Genomic DNA, 25,963 nt, shown 5'->3' with positions numbered 1-25,963 from the left:
AGTTTTCCCCTAGCCCATGCACCACTTTTCTACTTCTGTAGACATGCCCCCACTGTGTACCAAATTTCAATGTATGCTGATCATGACATGACCACCATGGCATTGCTAACACTGTGACAGAGTGTTTAGTATTAACACACACCCTTCCTTAGCACAGACCCATCTGAATGAGCTGCCTGAAGATCTGTCAGCCTCTCCTGGAGGAAAGGGAGGAGCAAACTCACTGCAGATAGCTTTCCTACCAGCTTGCAAGTAACACCACCAGGAGTAACGTTGCCAAAGGTTAAAAAGAAATTTTAAGCTGGAAGTTGGGAGAGGTTTCCTGATGGGAAAACTTACTGGGCTTGGGCACTCCCAGAGGAAGGGCTGGAAGTCTTAAAATGTGGGAAACTGGAGACTCACCTAGATGAAGCCAGCAGACTGCTACTTCATATGTAAGAAAGATGTGTGATCACATAGTCTTTTGGGGAATAAAGCTAAAGATAGTGCTACTGAAAGCAAGCTACCTAAGTCCAAGACTAGCTCCGAGATGAGCAGAGAGCTAAACCTGAGCAAGACCCTACTGCCTGTGGGGAAAGCTTCACCCCTCACGGACAGAGGGGCTGCTCATCACAAAGGTGATAATTCTTTGTGCAAGAGAGGATTTCTGTGGGGGCTTGTCCAAGATTACAACAGGGTATCAAGCCCTATGAAATTCATCTAAAGTCCACCGCCTTCAATTCCATCCCATCATTATTTCAAAGGGCCTGTTTCAGTTGATTCCCGTGAAAAGGGGTAAAGTAGTAAACTCTATGCCTTGCAGCACAGCACTACAACTGCAGGCATGTTTTAGGGACCCAAAGGTAGCAGAGCAAACAAAAGCCAAGTCACCTGTCTCCCGATTCCTTCCACAGCCAAAACACACGCCCCAGAAGAGCACTGACCCAGACGAGGTTCTGCAGAGGTGCCTTAGTTCCCACTCTGCTTACGTGAACATAGAAATGGCAGAGACATGAAGAGGAGCAGTAACTTGTGAGGCTCTAGCTGGTCCAACTGCAAGGAAAGCTATAATTTCACCATGGAGGAATTACATTGTTTTAACGGTGGCAGATAGCAAACCTGCCCTAAACAGATGCCCACCTGGTACATTCTCTGCTTTTGCTGACTAAAGACTACTGTCTCCTCCTCCTTCACCACAACCCTAACTCACACGGGATTTTTCTCTCCTTCTCCAGCTACTTCCAAGTCCTTGCAGCACACAAGGTTGCCATGGCAATTATTGCAGTGTGACATAAAAAAAATCTGCTATTAACTACCAATCAGAAAAGTAGATAGAGGGGGAGGAAAATCAAGAGCGAGCAAGCATTTACTATATCTGCCAGAGTTGAAGACACTAGGAAAGAAAACCAATTGGTACAACTCATGTTTTTAGGAATATCTAATAAATGCATCTAACACAGCAGTACACACACCACATTTCTATATGGATTGTGGTTTATGAGGGGGTGATTGAGTCATCGGTCAACCATTGTACTTGATAAAAAGATCTTAGATGTGGGCTCACAGTTGAGCTACAGTCAGGGATAAAACGAGGAAGGGAAATCCCACCTTCTGCGTATTCCTCACATGCAGACCATGAACCGAATCTTGAGATCTTATCTACAGTGAGCTGAACAATAGCAGATAGACCTGCACTGAATAGAAACCATCTAACCAAATAAGTAGTTGTAGTGTCAGGGAATAATACCAAGCTGGGTGGACTAGGAAAAATAGCTATGAACATAAACTCAATACAAAACTGTGCTGACAAAAGCAGTTGCTAATTTTTGGGAAGAAGACATGCGGCTACCATTTGCTTGCATACACTGCCAATACAGGGTCTATAGCATAGACACAGCCTCTGAAGGAGCAGAAAACACTATAACTGCACAAGAAAGCTGTACAAAGAGGAGATGCAATACAGACCTCTTGGCAGCTTGGACTGATATTCACCTCTCTATATTATACACGTGTGTGTGTGTGTGTGTACACAGAAACACATTGAACATCTCCAAAGGTGCACACACAACTGAGATGCCATTAATCACTCCCTAGAGTTGGAAAAGACCTGGAGGTGGATTTCTAATCTACTATCCACTGTGATGGCTGCTTCTCAGCAGCCTGTCTCATATCTTTCTCTGCAAGGTAAGTCCCCTGCAGAGCCAGGGATGATTAAAAAAGTTGGGGTTGGTGGTTGGTTTGTTTGCTTGTTTTTGAGGGAAGAGGGAGAGGGGAAGTAGGCTTCAAGGAGAAGGGCAAGAATCAGTTGAATTGAGCCAAAGGGAGGGGAAAGAAGCAATAAAGGAAGAAGCAAGCGACAGAAATAGTCCAGTCAAACACTGTGTTTAGGAAGGTGACATGTTTATACATTCTACAAATGGGTTTCAAAGATCTAGCATAAAAAAGACAACTTCCCTTCAGCACATGTCAACTGCCACAGCTAAAGGCTAGGCTCTGAGCTAAGTTCTTCCCAGCTATTTGCTCGAGATTTCAGCTATGGTAGAGTTCTCAAACATGCATTTAATCTCATGCCTTTAGAGTACTCAAGGTAGAACAGCAATAAAAATGATACAGAAAGAGTCAGAAGACTGCAGTAAGGCAGAGTGAACCTGATGAAGAATGGGGAAAAAAGGCAAGTGGAGAACAAAAGATATTGGTTTTCTTTAACCTTACTCCCAGAAGAACAAATCCCTTCCCATCTACATTCATTCTGGCTAGGACAATCACCCTCTCTTTCACCTTAAAAAGCCTGCAGGCAATATGACCAAATAACTTTCTGTCACTTGAGTTTGGCTTAGGGCTTTGTTGATAATGGAGCATGCTGTAGCATTTAAGGCTGGGTTTGTCAGACACACATTGCTCAGCTGCTTTTATTTTCCCAGCATCAGGCACTGAATATGTAGCTCTAATAATTCCTTTTTTTTATTGTTGCTGTTTATGTAAACAGGTACAGACTCTTCCCGCTGTTTATTCATCATGTGCTGACTCCAGACACTAAAACTGATCAGATAATATAATTGACTTATCTGCAAGACAGTAAAGATCTAAAAGGTTACTGAAAAACAGATCAGGCATTGTACAATTCACTGCCTCAAGGATGCAGCTAATTTGATTAACTCATTTACATATTGTCTATTTGCACAGTGATCCGAGAGCCCAGGTCCGTTAGCTAGGGAAATAAACATAAAACCCCATCACTAACATTGAGCATGTACACACTTTATAACACCCAGCCTGCGAGATCAGATGGTCAAACTTTTTGTGTATTAGCCCCAGTAACGATACAATAATTATATTGGTGACATTTCGCTCCATGTGTGCGCAGATACAATGAAACCAGATCTCAGACAACTGCAGGAATACTAGTAGGATGAGAACCCAGTTTGATCTTCCATCACCCTGCTGGGTTCAAGACACTACTGGCAGCACATACCACTGATTGCTTAGTCTCATCATCCACTTAGCAATCTTCTCTCCAAGACACATAGGAATCAAACTTGGGAGCAGCTAGATATCATGTTACCAGTGACAATTTTTAAAGTAAAATTGAGTGTTATGGCAAATGCTTGTCTGGCACCCGACACCTACATGCTAGGAGAAGCCCAGTACTGCAGATGGCTCAGTGCCAAGCTGGAAGCATGTGACAAGTGTCCAGTGAGGGCACACAGACCCCCTCAATAAGCTTGAACACCAGGTGACCAGTTTCTATCCAACTTTCCATAGAAATGTTAAGTCTGATTTGACTTGCTAGTCTGTAACATTACCACAGAACTAGTCTCACATTTGGTGTTAATGAATTCGCCAGCTTTTGCTCATCAGCTGGGATTGGGGCACGTGTGTCTCATACAAGGCAGTCTGAAAGCAGTGTAAGTCAAGCAGGAAGCTCATTAAGTTCATGCTTCACTAAGAAGCCTGAATGTACTGATTCATCCCTTCTTCCTTCCCCCCAATCCTGCAACTGCCAGCTTGTGCTGAAGTTCTCCAATTATGTTCATCAAGCTAATTCTTCTCCCTCTTTACTTCCAAGGAGCCAAGCTTCTGGTCTGACAAACAAATGAAGTTGTACCTTTCGTAGCTTCCCGTAGTCGATGAGCTCTGGACGGTGTCTATGAATTAAAGCGCAGAAACCAAGGCCGTCTTTCCAACTACGAGAGAGACAGAAGAGAGCACAATGAACACTGCTCAGCTGGGGAGGGACACAGCGACAGGGATGAGCATGAGGGAAGGCACCAAGACAGCAGGATGGCTAGTTCTGGTTTAGTTTCTGGCTAACAGTGATTTTGTAACTGCTGAGAAGGAGACGTGTCTTGTACCTGCATGAGACTGCAATAAAGATTCCTTTCAATCCCTACAAAAATCCACTGATTAGGACTTGCCCTTTGCATTGCCACCTCCTTTTTGCCAGTTGTCTGTGCTGAACTCTGTGCATGTCCTGTGGAGCTTGCAAGGGCAGGTGTAGAGCTCGGGGTGGAAAAAAGGTGTAGATACAAGCCCTAAAGAAGGAACAAGTGCATTCCTTAGGGAAGAGGCAGATGCCCATATCTAGCTCCACTACAGTACTGGCTAGCGTGGATGGCACTTAAGCTCTCAAAAAAGTGATTTTACATTTATATAGTTCCTACCGCTCTCCAGCACATGCTGTAAAAAGCACTATTATGCAGAATCTTCACTGGAACATCTGCTAATTTGGAAATATTAAGAGCAGGGCCAGAAAACCTCTCATCCATTCCCAACTCTGCCATACTACAAAGTTTCTGGTGCAGCCCTTATTCCATGGCTCCAAAAGTGTCCTGAGTTTCCACAGAACAAAAGCTGTCTTGCTTAGCCCATGGCGTATATGCTGCTCTCAGAGGACTTAACACTCAGAAGAACTTTCTGAAAGCAGCAATTGTAACCAGAACGAGGAATAAGGATGTAGGTACTTGGATCCTCCTATAACCTCTGCCTTTAATTTCCTAGGTGTCTGTCTGGACTGCACTGTTACTGTGTAACATGCACCTGCATTGCCTTAGGAGGTTTGTCTGGAACATTGTTGAATATAACAGAGGTATGAAAATAACACAGATTTTAAAGCTAAGTTCTTGCCTGTAACTCACCTGATATGGAAGTTCTGGATGTTTACATTTTTGTAGGGGGCTGTCTTTCTCTGACACCATAACAAAAGTCCTTCTTTAGCAGATGTCTCTAAAGAAAGAAAGAAAGCACTCTAATTAACTCCTTTTCTTAGAAAGCAGGAGTCTCTGGAGCATATGCTAGAAAAACATGACCAACTCTTCTTTGGTAGAGACCACACTGAATTGTGCTTTATTTAAATTTCACTTGTCAGAAAATTCTTTGTTTGGAAGAGTCTACTGGGATAGTTTTGTTATGATTATTTTCTTAATGAGGTTCTGTAATAAGGAGAGAGCTTTTCGGGATTAGAGAGGAGAGCTTTGTAGGACTTGTAAGAGAGGTCCGTTTTCAGTGCTAGTCTCTGAACCAGCCTGCAAGAAATGCAATAGATTCCAACATCAAAGTTGGCTTTCAGGCTTCGCCATCCTTTCGAGTTGCTCTTAAAATCTCTTACTTGGCCAGAAATGTGAGATGACAGGGCAGCTTGGGAAGGATAGCACCCTAGGATCTCCCAGTGACTCAACTAAGAGCACATTCTGGGCCTTTTAAGTGGCAAAGCCATTTAGTTACCCCAGTTCATTGTTGAACAGTGATTTACCTTCAACTGAGATATCCTGAATGGCAAAACGAAGGATGATGGTCCAGATCATTCCAAGAGTCATTTTAACATTGCCATCCACGATTTCTATGGGAAGAAGAAAAAAAAAAAAAAAAAACCAAAAAAGGTAAAAAGAGAAGAAATAGAAGGCACCAAGTTGCAAGTGCAAATCCTAGTAAAACAGGAGCATTGGGGAGTATTCCCTTTTGCAGATGGAAGAACTGGAATTCCAGCTGAAAGCTGTTCTTCCCCGCCTCCCCAGATGCTCTGCTGGTACAGCACAGTCTTACCCAGCAGCACCCAGTAATCAGACTTATCCTCTTGCAGTATAACACTGAGCTTAAAACAGACTCCGATGATCCAAAAGACCAAGAACAAGGACCAATTTAGATCAGTGCAATTCCGCACAGGGGCATAAAACCACCTTGTTCGGGTTTAATTCCTATCACTTAGAAGCCATATAAGCCAAAATGGGAAAAAGAAAAGCCTTTCTCTCTCCCTTTGATATGTCTGCTTCAAGTCACCTGTGTAACTGCCCCAGCATAATTACAGCAGAAAAAACAGTGAGACTTCCCAGTGCAGATGAGCTCTGACAGCTGGTTTTGTCATGTGAACTAGATACCACCAAGAGACATCAACATTTTAATTTCAAACAAGCCTAAATGCTTGTTGTTTCAAACAAGCCTAAATACACCAGTCTGCCTGTATAGGACTCCTTTCAGTCATATAATTGCCAAAGGACACAACAGAGCATTCCTCAAAGTACGTGCATCCTGCTTGAAGAGGAAGCCAGGACTCATGCTGACCAGCCTGAGCAGACCATAACATAAACTAAGATGTTAAGCAGATTGTGCTTATTGCTCATTGGACTCCGCAATATAAATCAGCAAGGGTCAACATCTCGGAGGTTTTAGAAAGTGACTGCTTGTGTGTGTGAGGTATGATCTGTTTAGGACTGGGGATGAAGGTACTGGGGGGAGGTGCTGGGGGATGCTGGCCCAGAAAGGGTCTTCCACCATGTGTAGATTACCGCCAAACAGTCCAGACGGTGAGCAGCTGAGTCTCAAGTGCTGATCCTCCTCAGCATCTACAGAAGTTCCACACAGACTATGTATACACGCTATAAAATTTACAGCCTTCACTTTTTTGGATAGTGAAACTAGCTGAGCTGCCTTCTCCTACTCATTCTCTGGCAGGTTCCCGCACGGCAGAAGGATCTTTCATAAACAACTGACAAGTTAACAAGAGTATTTTCAGTAAGAAAAGGGTGAGAATTAACCCACTGCTTGGAGGCAGAATAATTCAAGTCTTAACAAGGCTGCCAGAAAACATTTTTGTACTGCTGTAGACAACTCTGTGTCACTGCTTCCATAAAGCTGCCCAGCAGGAACACATTGTGCTATGGGGCAAGCAGAAATTTGCAGTATAGGCAACTGCCACCAGTCTGGACCCTGCCACAAAAGTAACAATATTTGAAATTTTCCTTTCAAGCCATTAAAAAAAAGTTTTTCCCCTTATGAAAAGATTTCAAACACACCCCAAACGTATTCTTTCAGAAACCATGTCCATTTGGTCAAAATTCCTGAAAGCTTGTGATTTAGCTCTACACATTGTGCAACTCCCAGTGTAAATTCAAAGGATAATCTCCACTGTGCTTTGACATACATGTGCATTAGGGATTTACAGATCTAAAAGACAGAAAACAAGACATACCACCTTGTTCTACTGCAGTGAACACCTGTGTCCACTCCTTTCTGCATGTAAGTGTACACACACATATCCTGGTGAGCCATCAGTTTGCCCAGCATTAAAAAGCCAACAACTTTTCACTGCAGTACAGAATAACTACAGTTATTGTTGCTGGCATGAAAACACTATGTTTGCCCATTGACAGTTTTCTCACAAATGAATTTTTTACAGGTATTTTGGGGCCAGGGCATTGTCCGCTAGGCTGTCGTAAGAAAATGTCATGTGATGGCAAGTATATTCATATCTGCACTTCTTGTACTCTCCATCCTTCCAACAAAGCACCACAATCAACTTAAAGGAAAATCCTTACTATTATTACAAATACCTGGTACTACAGCTAAAATATAAAAGAAAGCATCCATGTTTTCAGCTTGCTTGTTTTGTTCTTGTGATAGATATTTGTAGGGATTTTCAAAAAGCAAAAAACCCCAATGCTTGTAAAAACCACAGCAGTTGGCAGGAGGACCCTAAGGGATATTTAAGATATGAAACTAATTTGAGCTCTTTGTTTTAATGGACTAGATTAAAATCTGATGGCAATACTTTAATGTTGAAAATACTTTATGAACACTAATACATCAATCAGTGAGCTGAAACAGGTAATTAATATTACTGTTCCATGGATTTTAATTGGAAATAAAGGTCAAGATACTTACATAAAACCAGACGGCGTTAAGTTGCTAATGTGGCATTAGAACTCAGCACTATGCTCTGGTCACGTTCTCAAATTCCATCTTTACAAAGTTAGCTGGTGGAGTTAAGCTGGAAAGCATCAGGTGGCCCAGAGAAGCTTTGGATGCCCCATCCCTCAAAGTGTTCAAGGCCAGGCTGGATGGGGCTTTGAGCAGCCTGGTCTAGTGGGAGGTGTCCCTGCTAGTGTCAGAGGGGCTGGAACTAGATGATCTTTAAGGTCCCTTCCAACTCTAACCGTTCTGTGATTCTATGATCTCTTCTCCCCCAGCCCTCTTAATTTCATTATACATTTAAAAAAAGAAGAACTGTGCTCCCCGCTCCCATGTCTGATTCTTCCTTAGCAGTGCACCAAAGTAAAGCTGCTCTGGAAGATGCCCAAAATATTTCCACCACTTCATCCCTACATATCATTTTATTTGATGCAGGGAAAACCCAACACCTACCAAGCAGATACCGATGTCAGTGAGATTAGTGAGCAATCCGTCCCGGGACGCAGATTTAACTAACCACACCATCCCCAGTCCTTATCTTTTTTTTTTTTTGTCTTTTAAATAGAGTTGACAAAACTGTAATTATTTGTTAGAAGCAGACAACCGTTTTTTGGTTTCTAGAGCTAAAAAACTTCTGGCAATCTGGTTACAAAGTCAGCCAGCCTGATCAGAAAGGCCATATGCTCTTTGGTCCTCACTCACTCAGTTTTCCACCCCTGCATTCCCCAATGCCAACCTCCTTTTTCTTTAGGATACCTTCAGCTGCTGCCAGTCTCTTTCTAATATAGTGGAATATGGCCAAGAAACAAAAGTGAAAAACATGGCTGCAAAACAGGTTTGCCTTCTGCTTCCTGGTGATGAAGAGAAAGAAACTCCACAGGAATTGTTAAAAAGTTGAACATAACACTACAAAGCTAGAACAATCTAATGTTTAATTAAAAGATACAGTGTTTGTTCCCCACTGATGTACATAAGGCTCAGTAATGTGAGAGCAGTTCACATATTAAAAGGCTAATAATCAGACAGTATCTTCTGCCTGACTGTGCTTTCCAAGTGCTCTTCCTAGGCAAGACCTCCACAAGCATTGTCTGCGCTTCCTCCACCACCAGTAGCTGTTGTCTGAACAGCAGCAGCAAGTACATGCTATTAATATGATTTACATTCAACTCAGGGGTGGATCAGTTGCTGGCTAAAGCTGATGAGGCATCTGCATCCACTGGAAAGATTTGTTTTTGCACCAGTGAATATGCTTCCATCCAGCTCCCATTATTATACCAAATACCACCAACAAAAAGTGCAAAAAAATATAGTACTCTCATCCATTTGTTTGACAGCCAATTAAGGGCCTGACAAATGTTCAGTCTGTAGGAGCAAGACTGGCTGGCTACATAGACGTGGCTTTTGAAATGCCACCACCTTTTCTAAATGCATGAACTCATTTTCAAAAATGCAAAAATGATTAAGCTTACTTTTCTACCCTGGCCTGGGTAGTTAAAAGCAGAACCAATGCTACAGAAACCATTATCCCCCCTACCTAATTCTGAGTTGCCCATGAGAGCACAGCCTTTGGTTACCCCATGGAGAGAAGTAGTTGCGGGGGATAAACAACTGGCAGGATATCTTTATGATCTGGGAATTGAAGACATACAGCAACAGCGGTGACATAAAGTTAAGGCTGCTCTGCATTTTGTTTATCCTAAAAAAAGCCAAATAAAGCAGGATGAGCATCCATGCCTCTGTCTTCAGTAAGAATGTTGCTAATGACGGTCCAGCCAGATTTAGGACAGATGGCTGGCATTGATGATGGGGGTGTACATCTCAGCTCCCTTATTGTGAGCAGGGAGGAGATAGGGACAAATATAATGCTACATTTCACTTGCTGACATTGAGAGACCTTATTTTCCCCTTCTTTTCACTGTCAAATGCATGCTTGCTCTGCCTGGTGCTTCAGTAGGTGTTTTGCTTAGCTGGGATTTCTGCAATTGTTGAAATCTCTAAGCTTTATTTCTCCTTTCACAGGTGAGAATAGGGATTAGTCCATCCTAAATTATCTTTATGCTGAACTGAGCCATAACTGTCTAAGAAAGGAGCAACCTTCTATGCAGATTAGAGGTGCAAATAAAACAGTCCTAGGGTCACATACTTGACTATTCAATCTGTTAAATCCCAGGAGCATTTGGCACCAGTATGGAATCTATTACAGCAAAAGAAGGCTCCTGAGGTGTCAGATGACAGTGAGATTTAAAAGCAGATGAAAAACCATTTGGAACCTGCACCAGGCTAGAGCTTGCCTTGATCCATATTTACACAGATCTGCTGTATGCCACAGCTGCTTTGACCCCATGGACTCTGGCTAAACAAAGATGTTTAGAATCATCTAGAATTTTTAATAGTCAAAGATAGTTGTAGACAGCAGCTCTTAACCCTCATTGCTTATTCTGTTTGCTTAGTTCATCCTCTGTTTAACATGGACATGGAATATGTCCTGCGCTCATGCTGCATGTACGAAATCCTCTTCAATTCTGGTTGTCGTTCACTGGGACATGACTGCAGAGCTTGGCTTATAAACAGCAGAGCGGGATCTTTATTTGATGAAATGTGAGATAAATGCCATGAAAACATTTTTGCTGGCTTTGACTCCCATTAAACACAAGGTTTCACAAGGCTTAAGCTGACCTAAGAGTCTACTTGGGATTCTCGCTAGAGGTTATTTTTCAACCACAAAAAATAATAATAAATAAAGCCAGGACATTGACGGCCAATGCCATTTGTCTAATGTATACAGAGAACTACAGCTGGGCTGCAGACCCTTTGCACAGGACCCTGCTGCCCAGCAGATACCCAGAGATGGAGCAAGCCACCCCAGGGTGAGGAGTGCGCTGCCCTAGCCAGTATCACCACACTGCTGCTGGATGGTGGTTTTTTCCTCCAGGAGAAGAGCCACCTGTAAAACTTCCCAGATCAGTCCAACCTGACTGAGGCATTTACAGCTCATTTTCTTAGTGCAGTGTTATGACTGCTTCATTGGCTTTTATCTTCTACTTTACTACTGCATGATGCCTTCTTAAAGTCTGAAAGTAAGCCCTTAAAATTCATGCTCCAGGAAGGCTTATAATCCCTTCCATGGACAGAGTTACTGCTGTGCTGTTCAAAGTAAAAGTCCAATTTTTATAGCTGATGCGTAATTTACTGCACACCAGGCACTTGGATGGGCTGGGCAGAAGGCCCTGCAGCAGGTTATGCTTCCTGGTGACAACCAGAGTCACCTGGGCTAAGTCTGGGAGCACAGCAGGTGCTGGGATGGGGGAGCCCAAGCTGTGATCACACTTACATGGCCTGAGCTGGCATCACAGCACAGGCCCAAGTGCTCCGTATAAAAATCAAAGCTAACCTTTGTCAAAACTTCACACGTGCTACCTTTGGTAGTATAAAGAAACCCACATGGGTTCACCATGTAGCTATGTGGGCACAAGGTACATTTGGCCAGGGAGGTCAGGGTTATCAGAGACTGATAAATCATAGCTTCTGTCACAAAATGTCACCTCACAGCCTATTTCTGAACAGGGTAACTGCTATGAATCCATACTGAATAAGTGGTCCCTGAAGATCTTTGGTCACAGACCGTTTTACTTGCAAATGATTTCTAAGTGCTGTGAGGATACAGTCACAGCTGATTCAGGAGCAGAGATCAAAAAAGAAAAATCCAGTGAAAGGAGAGGAAAATGCCTTAGAGATGTCCACAAGAGCATACCTGAAAGGCCAAAATTAAGAACAGCATACCAACACCGCTCTGACCTCCTGCGCTAAGAACAAGCAGGGCTCAGCCCTGCAGCCCCACGACTCTCCCTGAGGAGGAATGCCTCTCCAGAACTATATCATGGGCTAATTTCCTGGTTCTGTCATGAGTTTCCCTGGAGAAACCACGCATTTCCATCTGTGAGATGGAGATAACAAGCCTCCCTCATTTTCCATGGTCACTGTAAAGGCAAACCTCGAAACCAGAAGCAGAGTGTCTCCACAGCAACAGTGACAACATGAAGTCCATAGGCAGGACTCACAAACAGGTCTGCAGCAGAAAATAAACAAGTGTAATGAAAACACTATCCGGTTAAGATGACAAGTTGTTAAAGTTCATAGAAGAGCAAACTATCTTATTAACCTGCAAGCCCTTCTGGGTCTTGGGTGACATATCTGCACAACACTCACCATCTCTGCTAAAAAGAAAAAAATCCTACACAACTCCCCGATCTCTGCATGATCTACAAGATCATCTTGAGGGCATCCCTGGTGCTGCCCACAATAGTCTCTGGCTCTGGCTTCCAGCCAGACCACCCAGCTTTCTCGGGTGCACAACAAGAAGCCTGGAAGCCCTGAAAACTGGAGCCTCTGGGGTGCTTGACCTGTACTGGGGACTGCACTTGGCTTTGACCCATGGGATTTCCCACAGCAATAGGGGATCTTTCCCAGCAGCTCTGCAACAACCTAAATACAAGCAGCTGCTATGCTTCAATTGAGACTTTCCTTCATTTGAGAAAGAAACACCGCAATTAATTTGTCTCTGCCACTGCTCAATGTTTTCTTTAACTCATGAGAACCAGGAGATAAGTAGGAGGACCTGACCAATAATCCCAAGTGGGAATCAGGTTTGGCAGCTTGGTGTGAAGGTGGGATTTAAATCCAGAGTAAAGGCCTAATATGGCCCCTTTTTTCCTCCATGGCTTATTCTACAAGGACGTGGTAGGGCCAGGGAGGTGCAAAAGGAAGTGACATGCAGCCGTGAGAGAAAGGTAATAGCTAAGCACAGCTTGGGCCCAGACAAATCATCTGGTTTCTTTACCTTCTGCTCCAATAGAAACTAGTTTGACTCCTTTGCTGGCAATGAAATCCAAGGCCTTGTTCACATTGGAAATTTTGTGCACTCGCATTTTGCCTCTTTCAGGCTTAGCCAAACGTTCACCTAGTAAGAAAAGAGAGAAAAAAAAAGTATTAGAAAACAATTCTGAGCCCTTTCTTCCCTGGTGGGTGTTTCCCCATTCTGGTGGCTCCCGCTGCTCAGCCAGGCAGAGGGTAGACCTCCCTGCATCCTTTCTCAACAGTGACTGCAGGACAACCACACTCGCAGTTGCAAGTACCCCCAGAAAGAATTAGACAGAAAATTATCTTTTTGTTGCATCCCAAATAACTTAATAACAGAGGAACTGTTGGCACTGAGTCCTTTCCACAGCAGGTTTGTATTAGAGGTGAAAAGGTCCTTCAAAACCACACTGAGCCAGGCAGTGGAACTAACCTCCATACCATTGACTACAGATAACGGATGTCTGGAAATGGCGCACCCCCCCCCCCCCCGAAGACAGGTGAGGAGCTCCCCTCCAGCAATTACAACACCCAATTTACAAAGCAAATCTCTCCTCCTTGGAACTCCCTACAGTCAAATATGAGGGTGAAGTCGTATCTTGCCTTTTCTTTTCCCCAGTCAGGATACAGACCTCACACCTCTCTAGTCTCTGCACAGCCACAGCTGCCTCTATCAGGAATAAAATCACTTCTTTGGCACGTGGCCTCATAACTGTAAGGACTGTCATCTCAACTCCCTTCCATTACATGTTTGATGTATTTCTAACTCTATGCAATGGTCTTTATACAGTGATATGCATTTTAAATGTTTATAATGAGGCACAGAGAGGGAATCAGCCTAGTTCTGAGGTAAGAGCAGGTAAACCTCTGACAGAAATGAGTCTTAGGGCAAACACCAGCTCCTGACTGGAACAAAGCTGGAAGATTTGGAAAAGCACTTTCTTGACCTTATTTATCTGAAAGAGCTGCATTAAGTGCAGCCATGGCCATTTTGATAGGCTGCCTGTAACTTTGCTTACAGCCTACTTTCACTAACACTAACCCAACATGCAGAATAAGCAAATTAAAGCTTGGACAGACAAGTGGACTTTTCAAAGGAACCTCTGCTAGAAATATAACTAGATGGGACATTAGGAACCACATGTATGTGACACACAACACCAAAACATGAGCAGAACAGCTGCTTTCAGACCACAAGCTCTAGAATGCAAAAAAGATCTAAACAAAATGCAAGAAGGTTTTGCACTTTGAAAAAAAAAAAAGTTATGAGATAATTAAAAAGAGATCAAATGGGCAAGTCTAGGCAAGTAATTACTCACTTGACATATTCAGTTCCAAAAGTCTCCTGCTATATCATGAACACGAATATATAAGTCAATGTGAGCTGACTGAAAAATTTTTATTTGAGACTTAGGGGTGAAGAAAAGTATTTTTTAAAGAACTCTTCTTCATACTAAAACTGGATGGCTTGTTTCCTAACAAAGGAGTGAGCAAAGACTAAAAGGGAGAAAACAGATTATCTCCATAGCCATGCCCTACAAGGAAAAACGTCTGGAAATGAAAATCCTTTAAAAGTGTTTCAGTGATTACTGTAGGCTGGTGTCATTAGCTTTTAAGCTTAAGGATAAAACCAGATTCACTTTCAAAATGAAACAGTGATGTCTGATAATTTAAGTAAAAAGATGTATTTATGGTACTACCTCCATCCCAGGATTAAAAAAATATCTTTTGCTTTAATGGAACCTCAAGTACACATCATGGTATGTTGCCTTATTTTCCATTTGGATAATGCTAGTCATTCTCAAAAGTGAAAGCATTTTTTTGTCAGTTTCACAATGACATTTTTACATGTAGTCTCACAATAGATTTAAAAAGAATTATGCTGCCAAACGTGAACAAATGGGTTGAGCCAGATAAAAATAACCATTTTTTTTTTCAGCTGATGTGACTGTAAACTAGCTTTGCAAAAAGAAAAATAAAGACAAGAGATTAAGTTTCAGGTAGAACAGCAAGCCAATCCAATTCGCCTTGTGGCCACGTGATGTGCATTGCCAACACAAGGGAGAGCATCTGAAGTGCTCTCCCTGGGGCTGGGGAGGGCAGGATTGTTCCCTCTGACAGCAATGCGATCCTCGAGCAGTTGATGGTGATTGCAAAACTGCAGTCTCCCTCTCTCAAATACCACAATAGGATATTTGGTTTAGAATCATTTCTTTGGGAACTTAAAAAGTCCCCAAACCCAACGGCTATTTCCATCAGACTTGGACTTTACCACAAATTTAAATTTCCAGAGAAAAGCTTCTTCTGGTTCCATGCCATACATTATTAATGATGTAGACTGTTAAAACGGAAGCCTGCTAGAAATATGTTCTACTTTCAGCTTTTTGCATCATTGCTTTATTTCTCAGTACTTCTCCCAGCTGAGACAATGAAAATGGTCTACTCGTTTCCATTCTCTGATTCCCATGTACTAGCCCACGGCTGTACTTTAAAAGCCAAACAATGCAAGGAAGAGTTGGCATAGAAGTTGTTTACAGCAAAGCTGTTTAGGAAAAATTTCAATTAGTCATTCCTTCTGGTCAGGGTGCTGGGGGGAAGCCTTATAACTTTATTTTAAAAGTACTAAATGTGAGCTTAGCCTTTTTCAGTCTTGTAGTATTATTTTTAAAATGGCTTTGTCAGGGGAAGGAAACACATGTGGTGAAAAATGAAAGTGTGTCATCTGGGGCAATTTCGAGGGGGGGCCCAATTGTTACTTCCCACCACGGAGGCCAACGGGAGAGGAATCACAATGATGAAGTCCCAGGACTGTCTGTTCACCTTCCCCCACTGCACAGTGGCTGAGGGACCAAGAGGCCCTAGCTGGGCTGGAAGGGGATCCCTCAGCAGCACAGCTCACCACCAGAAGGTACCGGGCTGAGTAAAAATGAGGCTTTGGGAAGTCGTGTCGGATGGGAAAATTACTTCCTACCCATCCTACCTGCCCAACAGCAACGTGTCCCCAAAGACACACAGGAGGGTCTGCCCTGAAACAGGTCTCCCACAGCCCCAGCAGCACAGTCCCTCTCCCATCCCAGGGTCTCCAGCAGCTTCCCTGATGAAGGCTCCATCCTTCCTCCCATGACAGCACAGCAGCAGCCACTGCTGCAGCAGGGGCAGAGGGAGATAGCGCTCCCTCACTCCCACACATCCCAGCCGGGCAGCCAGGTGGCACTCCACATGGCCCAGCCCAACGCTCTCACAGCTGAAGGCTCTTACAGCCATCACCCTCTGGGTTAGAGGAAAAGATCAGTGGGCCACAGAGCAACCCTGCCCATGCCAAATTCCCATCAGCAGCTCTGCAGTCCCCCAAAATATGGGAAGAGGAAGGTGTAGAGTGAGCCAAGAGCTGAAAGAAAAGGCCAGAAGCTGGAACTGGAGGGCTATAAGTCATCCAGAGACTCACCCTTTTGGCAGGTGATCAGTGAGAACCGTGGCAGAAACATACAGGCCAGCCCTTGCCAACCAGCAGGAGACTCCTTACCCCCACACTGCTCCCGGGCTGGGCCGCTGCTTCCCCAGCTTCAGGCCAAAGGGGCTACTAGTGCGGCCAACAGCTGGAAGGAGGCTCTGTAAGAGCAGCAGGGCTCACAACTGGAAAAGGAACCATCAATGATGGAAATGAAATAGGGGAAAGCGCAACTGTGCTAAATTTCTCCTCTTCTGCCACTGTACCTAAGGAGAACTGTGGTTCCAGCTTCTGCTGGCTCTAAGGAAAGGATGCTCAGTCCTTAGTGTGTGAAGGACCATGGCCTCTGGTGGGACGCAGCCTTTGCCCGCTGGTCATCTAGCAGTAGGCTGTAGGCACAGAGTCATTCTGCAGCCGATGGGGAAATGCCATGACCACACCACCAGTGCACTCAAAAGCTGTTATCTTCTTCCCAAACCGAGGGAGGTCTGATAGGCCCTGCCAGTGACCTCCCAAAGGGACAACAGGAGAGGAAGAGTGAAAGATGAGGCAAGAAAATTAAGCAGTGTGAGATATGAGACCCCCTGATTTAGCACTGAGCCTCATCTGCCCTCCCCTGTTCATGTTTCTCTCCCCTATCTTCCAGTTCAGTGATTAGAAACTAAGCCATTAAGGCCCATCTGCCCCAGCTTCCTTGCCCTTCCTCTGCAAGGGAACATACGTACAGAAAATAAATTAATAGGACTCATCTACCTCATTTCTTACAGGCACTGCAGAAGCAATGTGTGTGCCGGAAAGCTCTGATAATATTTGAACTCTGATCCCTCCAAACCACAAGCATGGGCAAAAACTCTTGAGGTTTTATCCTATATTCATAAATTCTGAAAAACACATACACTGACAGCATCTTTGCAGGAGCTGGCAAAGGGGAAGGGAGGGAAAGGAAAGGAGAGGCAGAGAGAAGGCAGTCTGAGTGCTTCTATCATGGTGATTTTATTGGAAAACGTACCAAGAACGCCAGGAGTGCAAGTCACTGGCTCAGAAGCCATCAAGAGAAAGTTCATGAGCACACAACCCCAGTTTCATACATACAGTCTTATCTCCCCTTGACGCCTCCCACAATACTTTACTAAGGTACTTATTTCATCAGCACATCAATGGGGATTACTGCTTATATGAAATAATCCCTGGGAGATATCTGTCAAGTAGTGGGACATTCGTGATAAGGAGAGAAAAAAAAATCTGACCTAACTTGTTCATGCCACTGTTTTTATTTCAGACTGGGTCTTCTGGGATTTTGCTTTTCTTTGGGATTTTTTTTTCCCTTGAGCTTGAGCACTGAGCTCAGATTGGAACTAGAATGGAAAAACTTCAGTCACAGCTGAAACTGAACAACACAGAAGATTTACTGGTTTGACTCCCCTCTTCCAATAACTTCTATCCCATTCCCACTGTCATGTGGCTTTGGTATGATTTGCCAGTGCAGCATTCCCACACTCTTCCCAGAGCTGCTTCATCAGCCCTGCCAAGCAGTAAGAGCCATTGCCTGAGCCTTCACAGGAGGTTGTGCATTCCTGACGGGTAGAGGAAAGCAGAGGCAGGAGCAGGAATGCAATGGGCAGCCTGCACAGGCCATGAGGCTTGGAGTACATTCCAAGAACACATTAATGGTCACTGCTGGAGACAAGATATTCGTTTGGGAGAAATTTGTTCTGAATCAGAAAGCAGCTGTTCTTATATTCCAGCAAAATCTGCAGCATTACAGCCCTTGCTGTCCCTATTCTGCCAGAAAGGGGAGAACAGATTTTTGAATGGAGGTGCTCAGGACACTTGAGAGCACCACACAGAACCTCTCTCACCTGAAATGACTTCCAGAAGTAACATGAGTTTAAGACCATCCCTGAAATCTTCCTCTATGTTCTCAATCTGTGTCCCAGCCTTGCGGAGGTGAGAGTTACACCATGCTGTAAATGTCTAAAACACAGGAAACAAAGAAAAAAAAAAAAAAAGCAGTCAGTAATCTTCCCAGAAGCCAAACAACAGTTCAGAACCAACACAGTGCTGCCAGGTACCACGACACGGATTCAAATGCTGGTTAGGTTATCACCTTTCCATCCGCTGTCCTTGTGGAGCACAAGCATTAGTACCTAAATATCCAAAGAAGTCGCAGGGTGTTCCTGTGACAGAGGGAGTCTGAGAGAGACAGTCACTTCATGGCTCCACCACGTCTGATTTTCTGGAGAGGCCCTTATGTTTTGTGTTTGGTTTAGAATACCTTGAAACTGATTTTAAGGCATGCTAAGTGCTCAAATTGCGAGGGACTCTTGTGGTGTTTGATGACACATCTTAACATAATATGAAGGAGAACGGAAAACAGCATTCCAGATCTTCTCATCTCTAGACAGATGCTTGAGGAAAAAAAAGGACCATTCTACAGCCAAGTGCCTCTGGTCTACTCCATCCCCAGCAAACACTGCAGCACTTAGACATTGAGGAACAGTGTGCCAAGCTCCTCAGCCCCATAAACCACATCCCAGTAGTGTCTCTCCAGCTGCCTCCATTCTCACTGAGTCACTGCTAAACAGACCTCCCTCCCCTGCATGACCGTCCCACCTTCCTTCCTCCTCCTCCCTCATGTGGAGAAGTAAATGTTTTCTGAATAACGATGCTATCATCCATCTCAGCAGAAGTGCAGGTCATAGAGAGGATAAAAGAAAGCATTACTTAGCGACACTACTGTCTAGCACAGTCCCAAACTCCCACTATTTGAGAGCTTCTGGCAGAAGGATCATTGCAGCCACCTCAATGTCAGAAATCACAGCCACTCTGTAATTACTGATATTATGCACCACCACTGGAGTAATAATATGAGTTTGAAGTGCAGGAGGGACTGAGGTTCAAACTGCAACACAGCCAGTAGCATTCAAGCTAAACAAAACTCTTTGAAAACGCCTTCTGACCTCAAGCGGTCAGAATAAGAGGAACTCTCATATAAGAGAAATAAATTTCACCACAACTGATGACAAGACACATTTTCCATGGTTGCAATGTCAGCCCATGTTCTGAACAATAGGCATGTGAGGCACTGAAAGGGAAGAGACCACCTCATCCAGATATGATAGTAGGGATTATCCCAAAAGAGCACCATGGGAATGGGTCTGAAAGAGAAGAGTAAGTGCTACCATTAAATGGTCAAAACACAATAAGCAAATATAAAACACCTCAGAAACCTGGGTATGGCATGGTCTTAAATAGGTCAATCAAAGAGCCCAACCTGGAGATGCAGAAACTGTTTGACACAAAAATACTATTTGAAGAGTAAATGGTAGCAACTAGTTCTTTTAAGGCAGACAAGTTTGTCCAAGTGCTAACGAATGAGTTTCTCAGTGTTTGAATAGGACACAAAGTAAACCCTTTCCTTTGTACAAACTGATAACCCCTCAATCACTCTTTAAATAGAAGGGTGAGGTTACTCAAAAAATGAGTGGCTCCAAAAGCTCAGTGCTACCACAAGGAAAGGAGGTCTTTCTTCCCTCCCTCTCCCAGATGTGTTTCCAGAGCCAATTCAACTCACTGACCCAGCAAAGAACTGTTTACTTTCTTTGTTAAGGCTAGTCTTCTACTCAGTAGTGCATGGAGGCAGTTCAGTGGAGTCTAAAAAGCCTCTGCAAGAGAAAATTGGGCATACATGAGCCAAGCAGGATGGTGGAGCAGACCACAGCAGTCACGACATCTTAGGCTGTTGGGAAACCACAGCAGAAAGAACTGAGTGATACTGAAGCACAACATGCCAAAATTTTAGAAATGCTTCACCACTGCTCGCACCATGCACAGGGTTTCAAAAGAAAGTTTACCCCTAATGGTAAAGAGCATCAGGGCTTGTTCTTATTTGTCTGGAAGCTGGGCTTCCTCTACTAACCTGCCCACATTCATGCTTACATGACTACAAATAGTGTAGCAGAATCTTTCCTTGGAGAAAGCATTGCTCAACAGCTGCCGAGCTTCCCACTGCTGTGCTCTGGCCTTGCTCTCTGCTGGGGCTGTGTGATGGAGCAGGATAACAGTGCAGCTGTAAATACTTTCATGGCAATGGCCCCTTGGACAGATGCATGTATTGTGAAAGTCTGGGTTCTCTTTTTTTCAAGATGGCCTGGTTTCCTTCCAGATTTGGAAGCTTTAAAAAAAAAAGTCATTAAGCACCTTTTATTGCTTTTTATTGTTATTCCCTGGAGAAATAAAAGCGGTGGGTTTGTTTTTTCTTTTTCAAGTAAGAGTGGTTTACTTTGAAAATGGGCCCTGTATCCTGAAGTACATCCTTTAGGCACTACTTTCTTCATTCCACTGCCTGTGCTGTATTATCCGAGAAGTTCATTTATTTGTTTCCCTTGTGCAGCCAGGTTCCTTCACTCCTCCAGAGCAGCAAATGAATGCAGACATGCTTTCAAATGCTACATCATCATCACATATCAAAGTATGAGAGCAAGTTATGTCAGGAAGTTTGTGGATACCCATGAACCTCTTCCCCATATTTGGAGAGTAGACAAAGCAAGGTAGCTAGAGCTAGCGACTGGCCCTGGGTCACATTACAAAATCCACGTTGAACTGAGGAGGAAGCCCGAGATCTAACTCACAGGCCAACAGGCTGCACTTTTATTTCTTCTATGACTTATCTGAAGCCATTTCAGTTTTGTTTTCTATCAATCAAAGCAGGTCCGAAAGTTCTCCTTTAAATCATGGATACCCCCAATATAGCCCAACTGGGCATCTCTTTGCACATTTTTGAGGCTGGAAGAAAGCGACTGGGTCTACATTTCTAAGAAACACAGATGAAATAAAAAGCAAACCACAAATCTTCTAAACTTTCCGTTATTATAAAGCCTGGCAGGATAACCAGATCACTGAGAGTATTTTTGTGTTGCAAAGTCACCGAGGGCTTGGTGGAAAACTAAGTCCCAGAGCCAGCACTCCAACTTCTCTGCTGGAGCCATCTCTACCACATCATGGCCTCAGACATGCTGAAGTAAGGCGATTGCAAAACATTGACATTAGCAATCAGTGGCAGACCTAACACCTCAGCTCCTCAAGGACACAGACCATGAAGGGTTAATAGACAGAGTGCAGGCAGTTCCCACTAGACAACTCCCAGATGTGCAGACATTTTCTCAAGGCACCCTTCAGCTCCTTTTACGAGAAAGCAGGATTATGAATGCTTTTAATAATTGTAATGGGATTCACAAACTATATTCTTCACAGACCAAACCCACCAAAACATAATAATAAGAAAAACAGCTTTATGTTGCATTTGCTGCATATGCTGCACAGGAGTAAACTATCTTCCTACTTCAAAGTAGCAAACTGGAAGGAGATTTGACAGACAGATAGGAGAAGGCTGGAGAAATGTGGCAGAAAAGTCAGGAGGAGCAAGAGAAGGGAGAGCTGAAATTTTTGCTGTCCGCTGGGGTCTTGCAATTCTGGCAGTCTTGTTTGGAGCCATTTTTACTGACTTGGCTTCATGCATCTGCATAGGATCCTTTTTGTTATTCTAGGAAACCTACTGAAACCACCCACCTGCCCCATCCACCTTCTGGGTGACACAGCTGCTTCTCCCCTCGCCCTGAGTCACAGCTAGTGGTGGCAATCCACTCAGGGATGCCGCTAAGCCCTGCTGTGATGCATGTCACCAACAAACAAGCTTTCGAAAGTGGAAAGGGCTGCTGAGACCAGCCAGACGTCTTTCTGGCACAGGCTTGGTCCTGGGAGCAGCCAGACACACCAGAAATCCCTTCTGTGTTTGCTGGGGTGAGGTGAGGCACACCCCAGTTTGGAGGGCAGAAATGCACTGCCAGGTGGGAAGCACCATCCGTCTCCTCAGTCATGAGCTCAAACCACCATCCCAAGGCAGCAGACGTGTGTCTCCTTGGTGCCTGCAGACACAGAAGCCTGGAGATTATGCTCCTGTTTACCTCTAACTCCTTGTCCCAAAGATGGGGAAATAAATACTCAGCTAATCTTGAGGCTTACGGAAATTTCACAGAGCTGGAAAACTACTTACTGTTAAATAACAGCACAAAACCACACCATCAACTGTGTTTTCTTCAGACAAATCTCACACCATAAATTTTCTATGGTAACTGCAAAAGAGGTGCAAACAGAGCTGCATTTCTTGGCCCTTGGATCTTTCCATATACTGTACTCTTATTTTCATTTTTGGACACAACAGAACACCAGGACCCTCCTGCAGGTCTGCCTCTTGTTCGGGGTTCACAGTGGAGGATGCCTGATGAAGGAAGCACATATGTGTTTGCAAGTGCATGCATGCATTTCTCATCATTGCTCTCTGTGCCCCCTGCTCCCATCTAGCTATGATTTGTAGCTTCCTTTTTTTACACCCCAGCTTAATCAGCAAGATCCCTGATGCTGAGATCAACTCTTGCTCTTTGTTTGCTGTACAAACAATAGGACCTTTATATTCTACCACAATATAACCTGCCAGATAATAAAAAGAACAAGAAATGTTACTAAAAAGCAAGCAAATATGATTAACTGCCCACTGTATGAGGCAGGTTACTGCTGGGGTAACCTCTAGAAGCCTACCTGCATATCTATTTTAACAGGCATGCATACCCATTTTCTGACACAACATGAAGAGTCCCTGCTTCCTCAAAGTTCACTGTATCAACCCTTGCCCAGGCATGAGTTAATAAAAGACAAGAGCCAGGTGATTGCTGGAGGTCCTGAAGCCAAAGCTCTAATGAGATACCATCTTCAGCTAGCTCCTGGGTATCTCCCAGTCCTGCCAACTGCAAACCTACCTTTGGTTCTCCCTGTATTACACATGTGTGCACACATGCACCCTCTGGTACTCTTTGCACTTCCCAGACTTGTAGACAGTAAATTATCCATGGCCCAGCAATGTGCCCTTGTCGCCAAAAAGGCCAATGGAATCCTGGGCTGCATAGGGAAGAGTGTGGCCATTAGGTCGAGGGAGGTCATTCTCCCCCTCTACTCGGCACTGGTGAGGCCACAACTGGAATACTGTGTCCAGTTTTGGGCTCCCCAGTTCAAGAGGGACAGGGAACTGCTGGAGCGAGTCCAGCGAAGGGCAACTAAGATGATTAAGGGCTTGGAGCATCTCCCTTATGAGGAAAGGCTGAGAGAGCTGGGACTCTTTAGCCTGGAGAAGAGAAGGCTGAGGGGAGACCTTATTATGGCGTACACGTATCTAAAGGGTGGGTTGAAGGAGGATGGAGCCAGGCTCTTTTCAATGGTTCCAAGTAACAGGACAAGGGGCAATGGGCACAAGTTAGAACATAGGAAGTTCCGTTCAAATACACGGAAAAACTTCTTTATGGTGAGGGTGACAGAGCACTGGCACAGGCTGCCCAGGGAGGTTGTGGAGTCCCCTTCTCTGGAGATTTTCAAGACCCGCCTGGATGCAGTCCTGAGTAATGTGCTCTAGGCAATCCTGCTTTAGCAGGGGAGTTGGACTAGATGATCTCTAGAGGTCCCTTCCAACTCTGATAATTCTGTGATTCTGTGACTTTTGCTTTTGATCCTGAAGCCAATAACCTTTCCTCTTCAGATTGTCCTTTCCAAATTCAGTACCTTTCTGGTATCAAAGTGGCTCACGCAATGTTCCTGAAACCTGGGGAAGCAGGACAGTAAGTCAACACTTTTAAGTTTAAAGAATGCTTCTGCTTGGAAAGCAGTAGTGCCATGACACTGCTGAGAGCAGATCTAGCAAGCTCTTTCCTGCAAGAAAACAGTCATAAGGCACTTCAGCCACTGAGCAATTTTAGCAATGTAAATGTCGAAGCTACCACAACCACATAAATGACAGATATTTTAAAAAAAAAAAAACAGGCAGTTTTATCTCTTTGTGGCTGCGATAGTGACATTCCAGCTTTATCTGACCTTTCCAGATGCTCTTTATTTCTCTCCTTGCTAAATCCCTCTTCCATGCAGCCCTGCTTTCCATGGGTGAGGGTAAACTTTCTGACACACCCAAGGGACTGCTGTATTTCTGTAACAACCCCGGAGAAGCTGTAACCAAGCCAGAGCAGTGCTGCTTGCCTCCTTTCTGACAGGAGAAAGGTCTGGCTTAAGCAATCAAAGAAAGAATTTACTGGAGCACTGCCTCGCCAGAACACCACTGCCATGCTCAAAGGGAGGCAGCATTCATGGCCACCAAGGCACCCTCCTTCCTTGTGTTTATGCTGGGGGATGAATTTTAAGCAAGTGTTTCAACACAGCTCTGCTGTTGAGATGTGTCCACAAAGATTTGGCTCCTATTAAGAAGGGAATGGAATTGCTAGCACACAAATCTCAGCCGAGTTAGCACAGTTTTATGCTGTCTGCACATGTGCTCTGCTAAGTGAGCTCTTGAACAGGCTGAAAGCTATGGGTGCTAGCCCAGGCTTTCTTCTGGTGTTGTAAGGGAAATGACAGGAAGACTCCCTTTCCAGTCACCAGAAAAGAAAGCAGGATATTCAAACAATACGTTGTGCACAGCTGGAAAACAAAATCAATTTACCCAGCTGCAAGTGCTGCTCTTCTGCTAGTCATATGTTCAGAGGAGTGCACCTGGGCTTCTGAAAGCACAGCCAGGCTGCATTCCCTGCCTGGGGACAAACTCCGTGGCTCCTGCTTACTACAACACCATACATTACAGGATTGCTGAGACAGATCTACTGATTCTTGCAACAAATTCTACAGCCGATTCCACTCTGCAAGGAATTTTATGTAAATGAAATTATCTGGAACAACAACCGAGACACCTAATAATAACTAATAGTTTAGTAAGAGCAGGCAGAAAACCACTGCACACATGGCTTTTTTAAGCAATAGAATTACTAATAAAACAGTTCCAGCTGCCCCAAAATGGGATCCTTCCCACCTTGGTAGTCAGAACTGAATATACTGTATCAAGTAAGCAGAATGCTAACCCACAGTCACCACAAATCTCTCTCTCTTGCTCCTTGAACAGACAGCCTAAGCCATCATTAGCTTATTAATCAGAAGGTTTTGGACTGAAAGGCTGAGCAGGCCATGAAATAAATCTCAACCATCCAGCCCAAGTTTCCCCGCACTCAGCACTAATTCAGTACCAGCATTAACCCCCAGAGTCTCATGTGATTTTTCACTTCCTGGTGCTATTGCTCTCCGACAGTTTCTGTGGCACTCCCTTCTCCGAATCCTCCTTTCACACTTTAAAGCACTTGGAAGAATTGCTGGGGTCTCGTGGGTGGCTGCTTGTCACTCTCCCCACACTCAACACAGACTGAAAAGACAGCCTTGGTTGCAGCTTCTTTTCCTGCCCAAGGCTGTGGTATAAGCTGACAAGGAGGTGCTCAGTTAATTAGGGAGTATTTACAAAGTAATCCCAGAACCTGTCAACACCTTGGCACAAGAAAGGCCATGGCTGGACAAGACACACCAACAACCCTAGTGAAGAAAGCTGGGCATTGAAAGGGCTCTTCATGAGCTACAACTGTGATCAGA

The 25,963-nt window shown here is 44.2% G+C and overlaps 1 protein-coding gene across 4 annotated transcripts in view; it reads right to left on the bottom strand.

The window, feature by feature from the left end:
* ACTN1 (actinin alpha 1) overlaps positions 1-25,963 on the bottom strand; it is a 94,156-nt gene that overhangs the window by 29,707 nt on the left and 38,486 nt on the right. For all 4 annotated transcript variants that reach the window (XM_082485943.1, XM_082485940.1, XM_082485941.1 and 1 more), the window contains exons 2-6: positions 18,322-18,436; positions 12,998-13,117; positions 5,729-5,815; positions 5,115-5,202; positions 4,085-4,163 (exon numbers count right to left, since the gene is read on the bottom strand). In XM_082485943.1, the coding sequence (XP_082342069.1) occupies positions 4,085-4,163; positions 5,115-5,202; positions 5,729-5,815; positions 12,998-13,117; positions 18,322-18,436 (489 nt within the window). The remainder of the gene's footprint in view (positions 1-4,084; positions 4,164-5,114; positions 5,203-5,728; positions 5,816-12,997; positions 13,118-18,321; positions 18,437-25,963) is intronic.

This window comes from Vanellus vanellus (assembly GCF_965231255.1).
Source record: "Vanellus vanellus genome assembly, chromosome: 6".
Classification (NCBI taxonomy): Eukaryota; Metazoa; Chordata; class Aves; order Charadriiformes; family Charadriidae; genus Vanellus; species Vanellus vanellus.
Note: the sequence above shows the minus strand (reverse complement) of the source record. Positions and strands in the feature narration are given on the sequence as shown.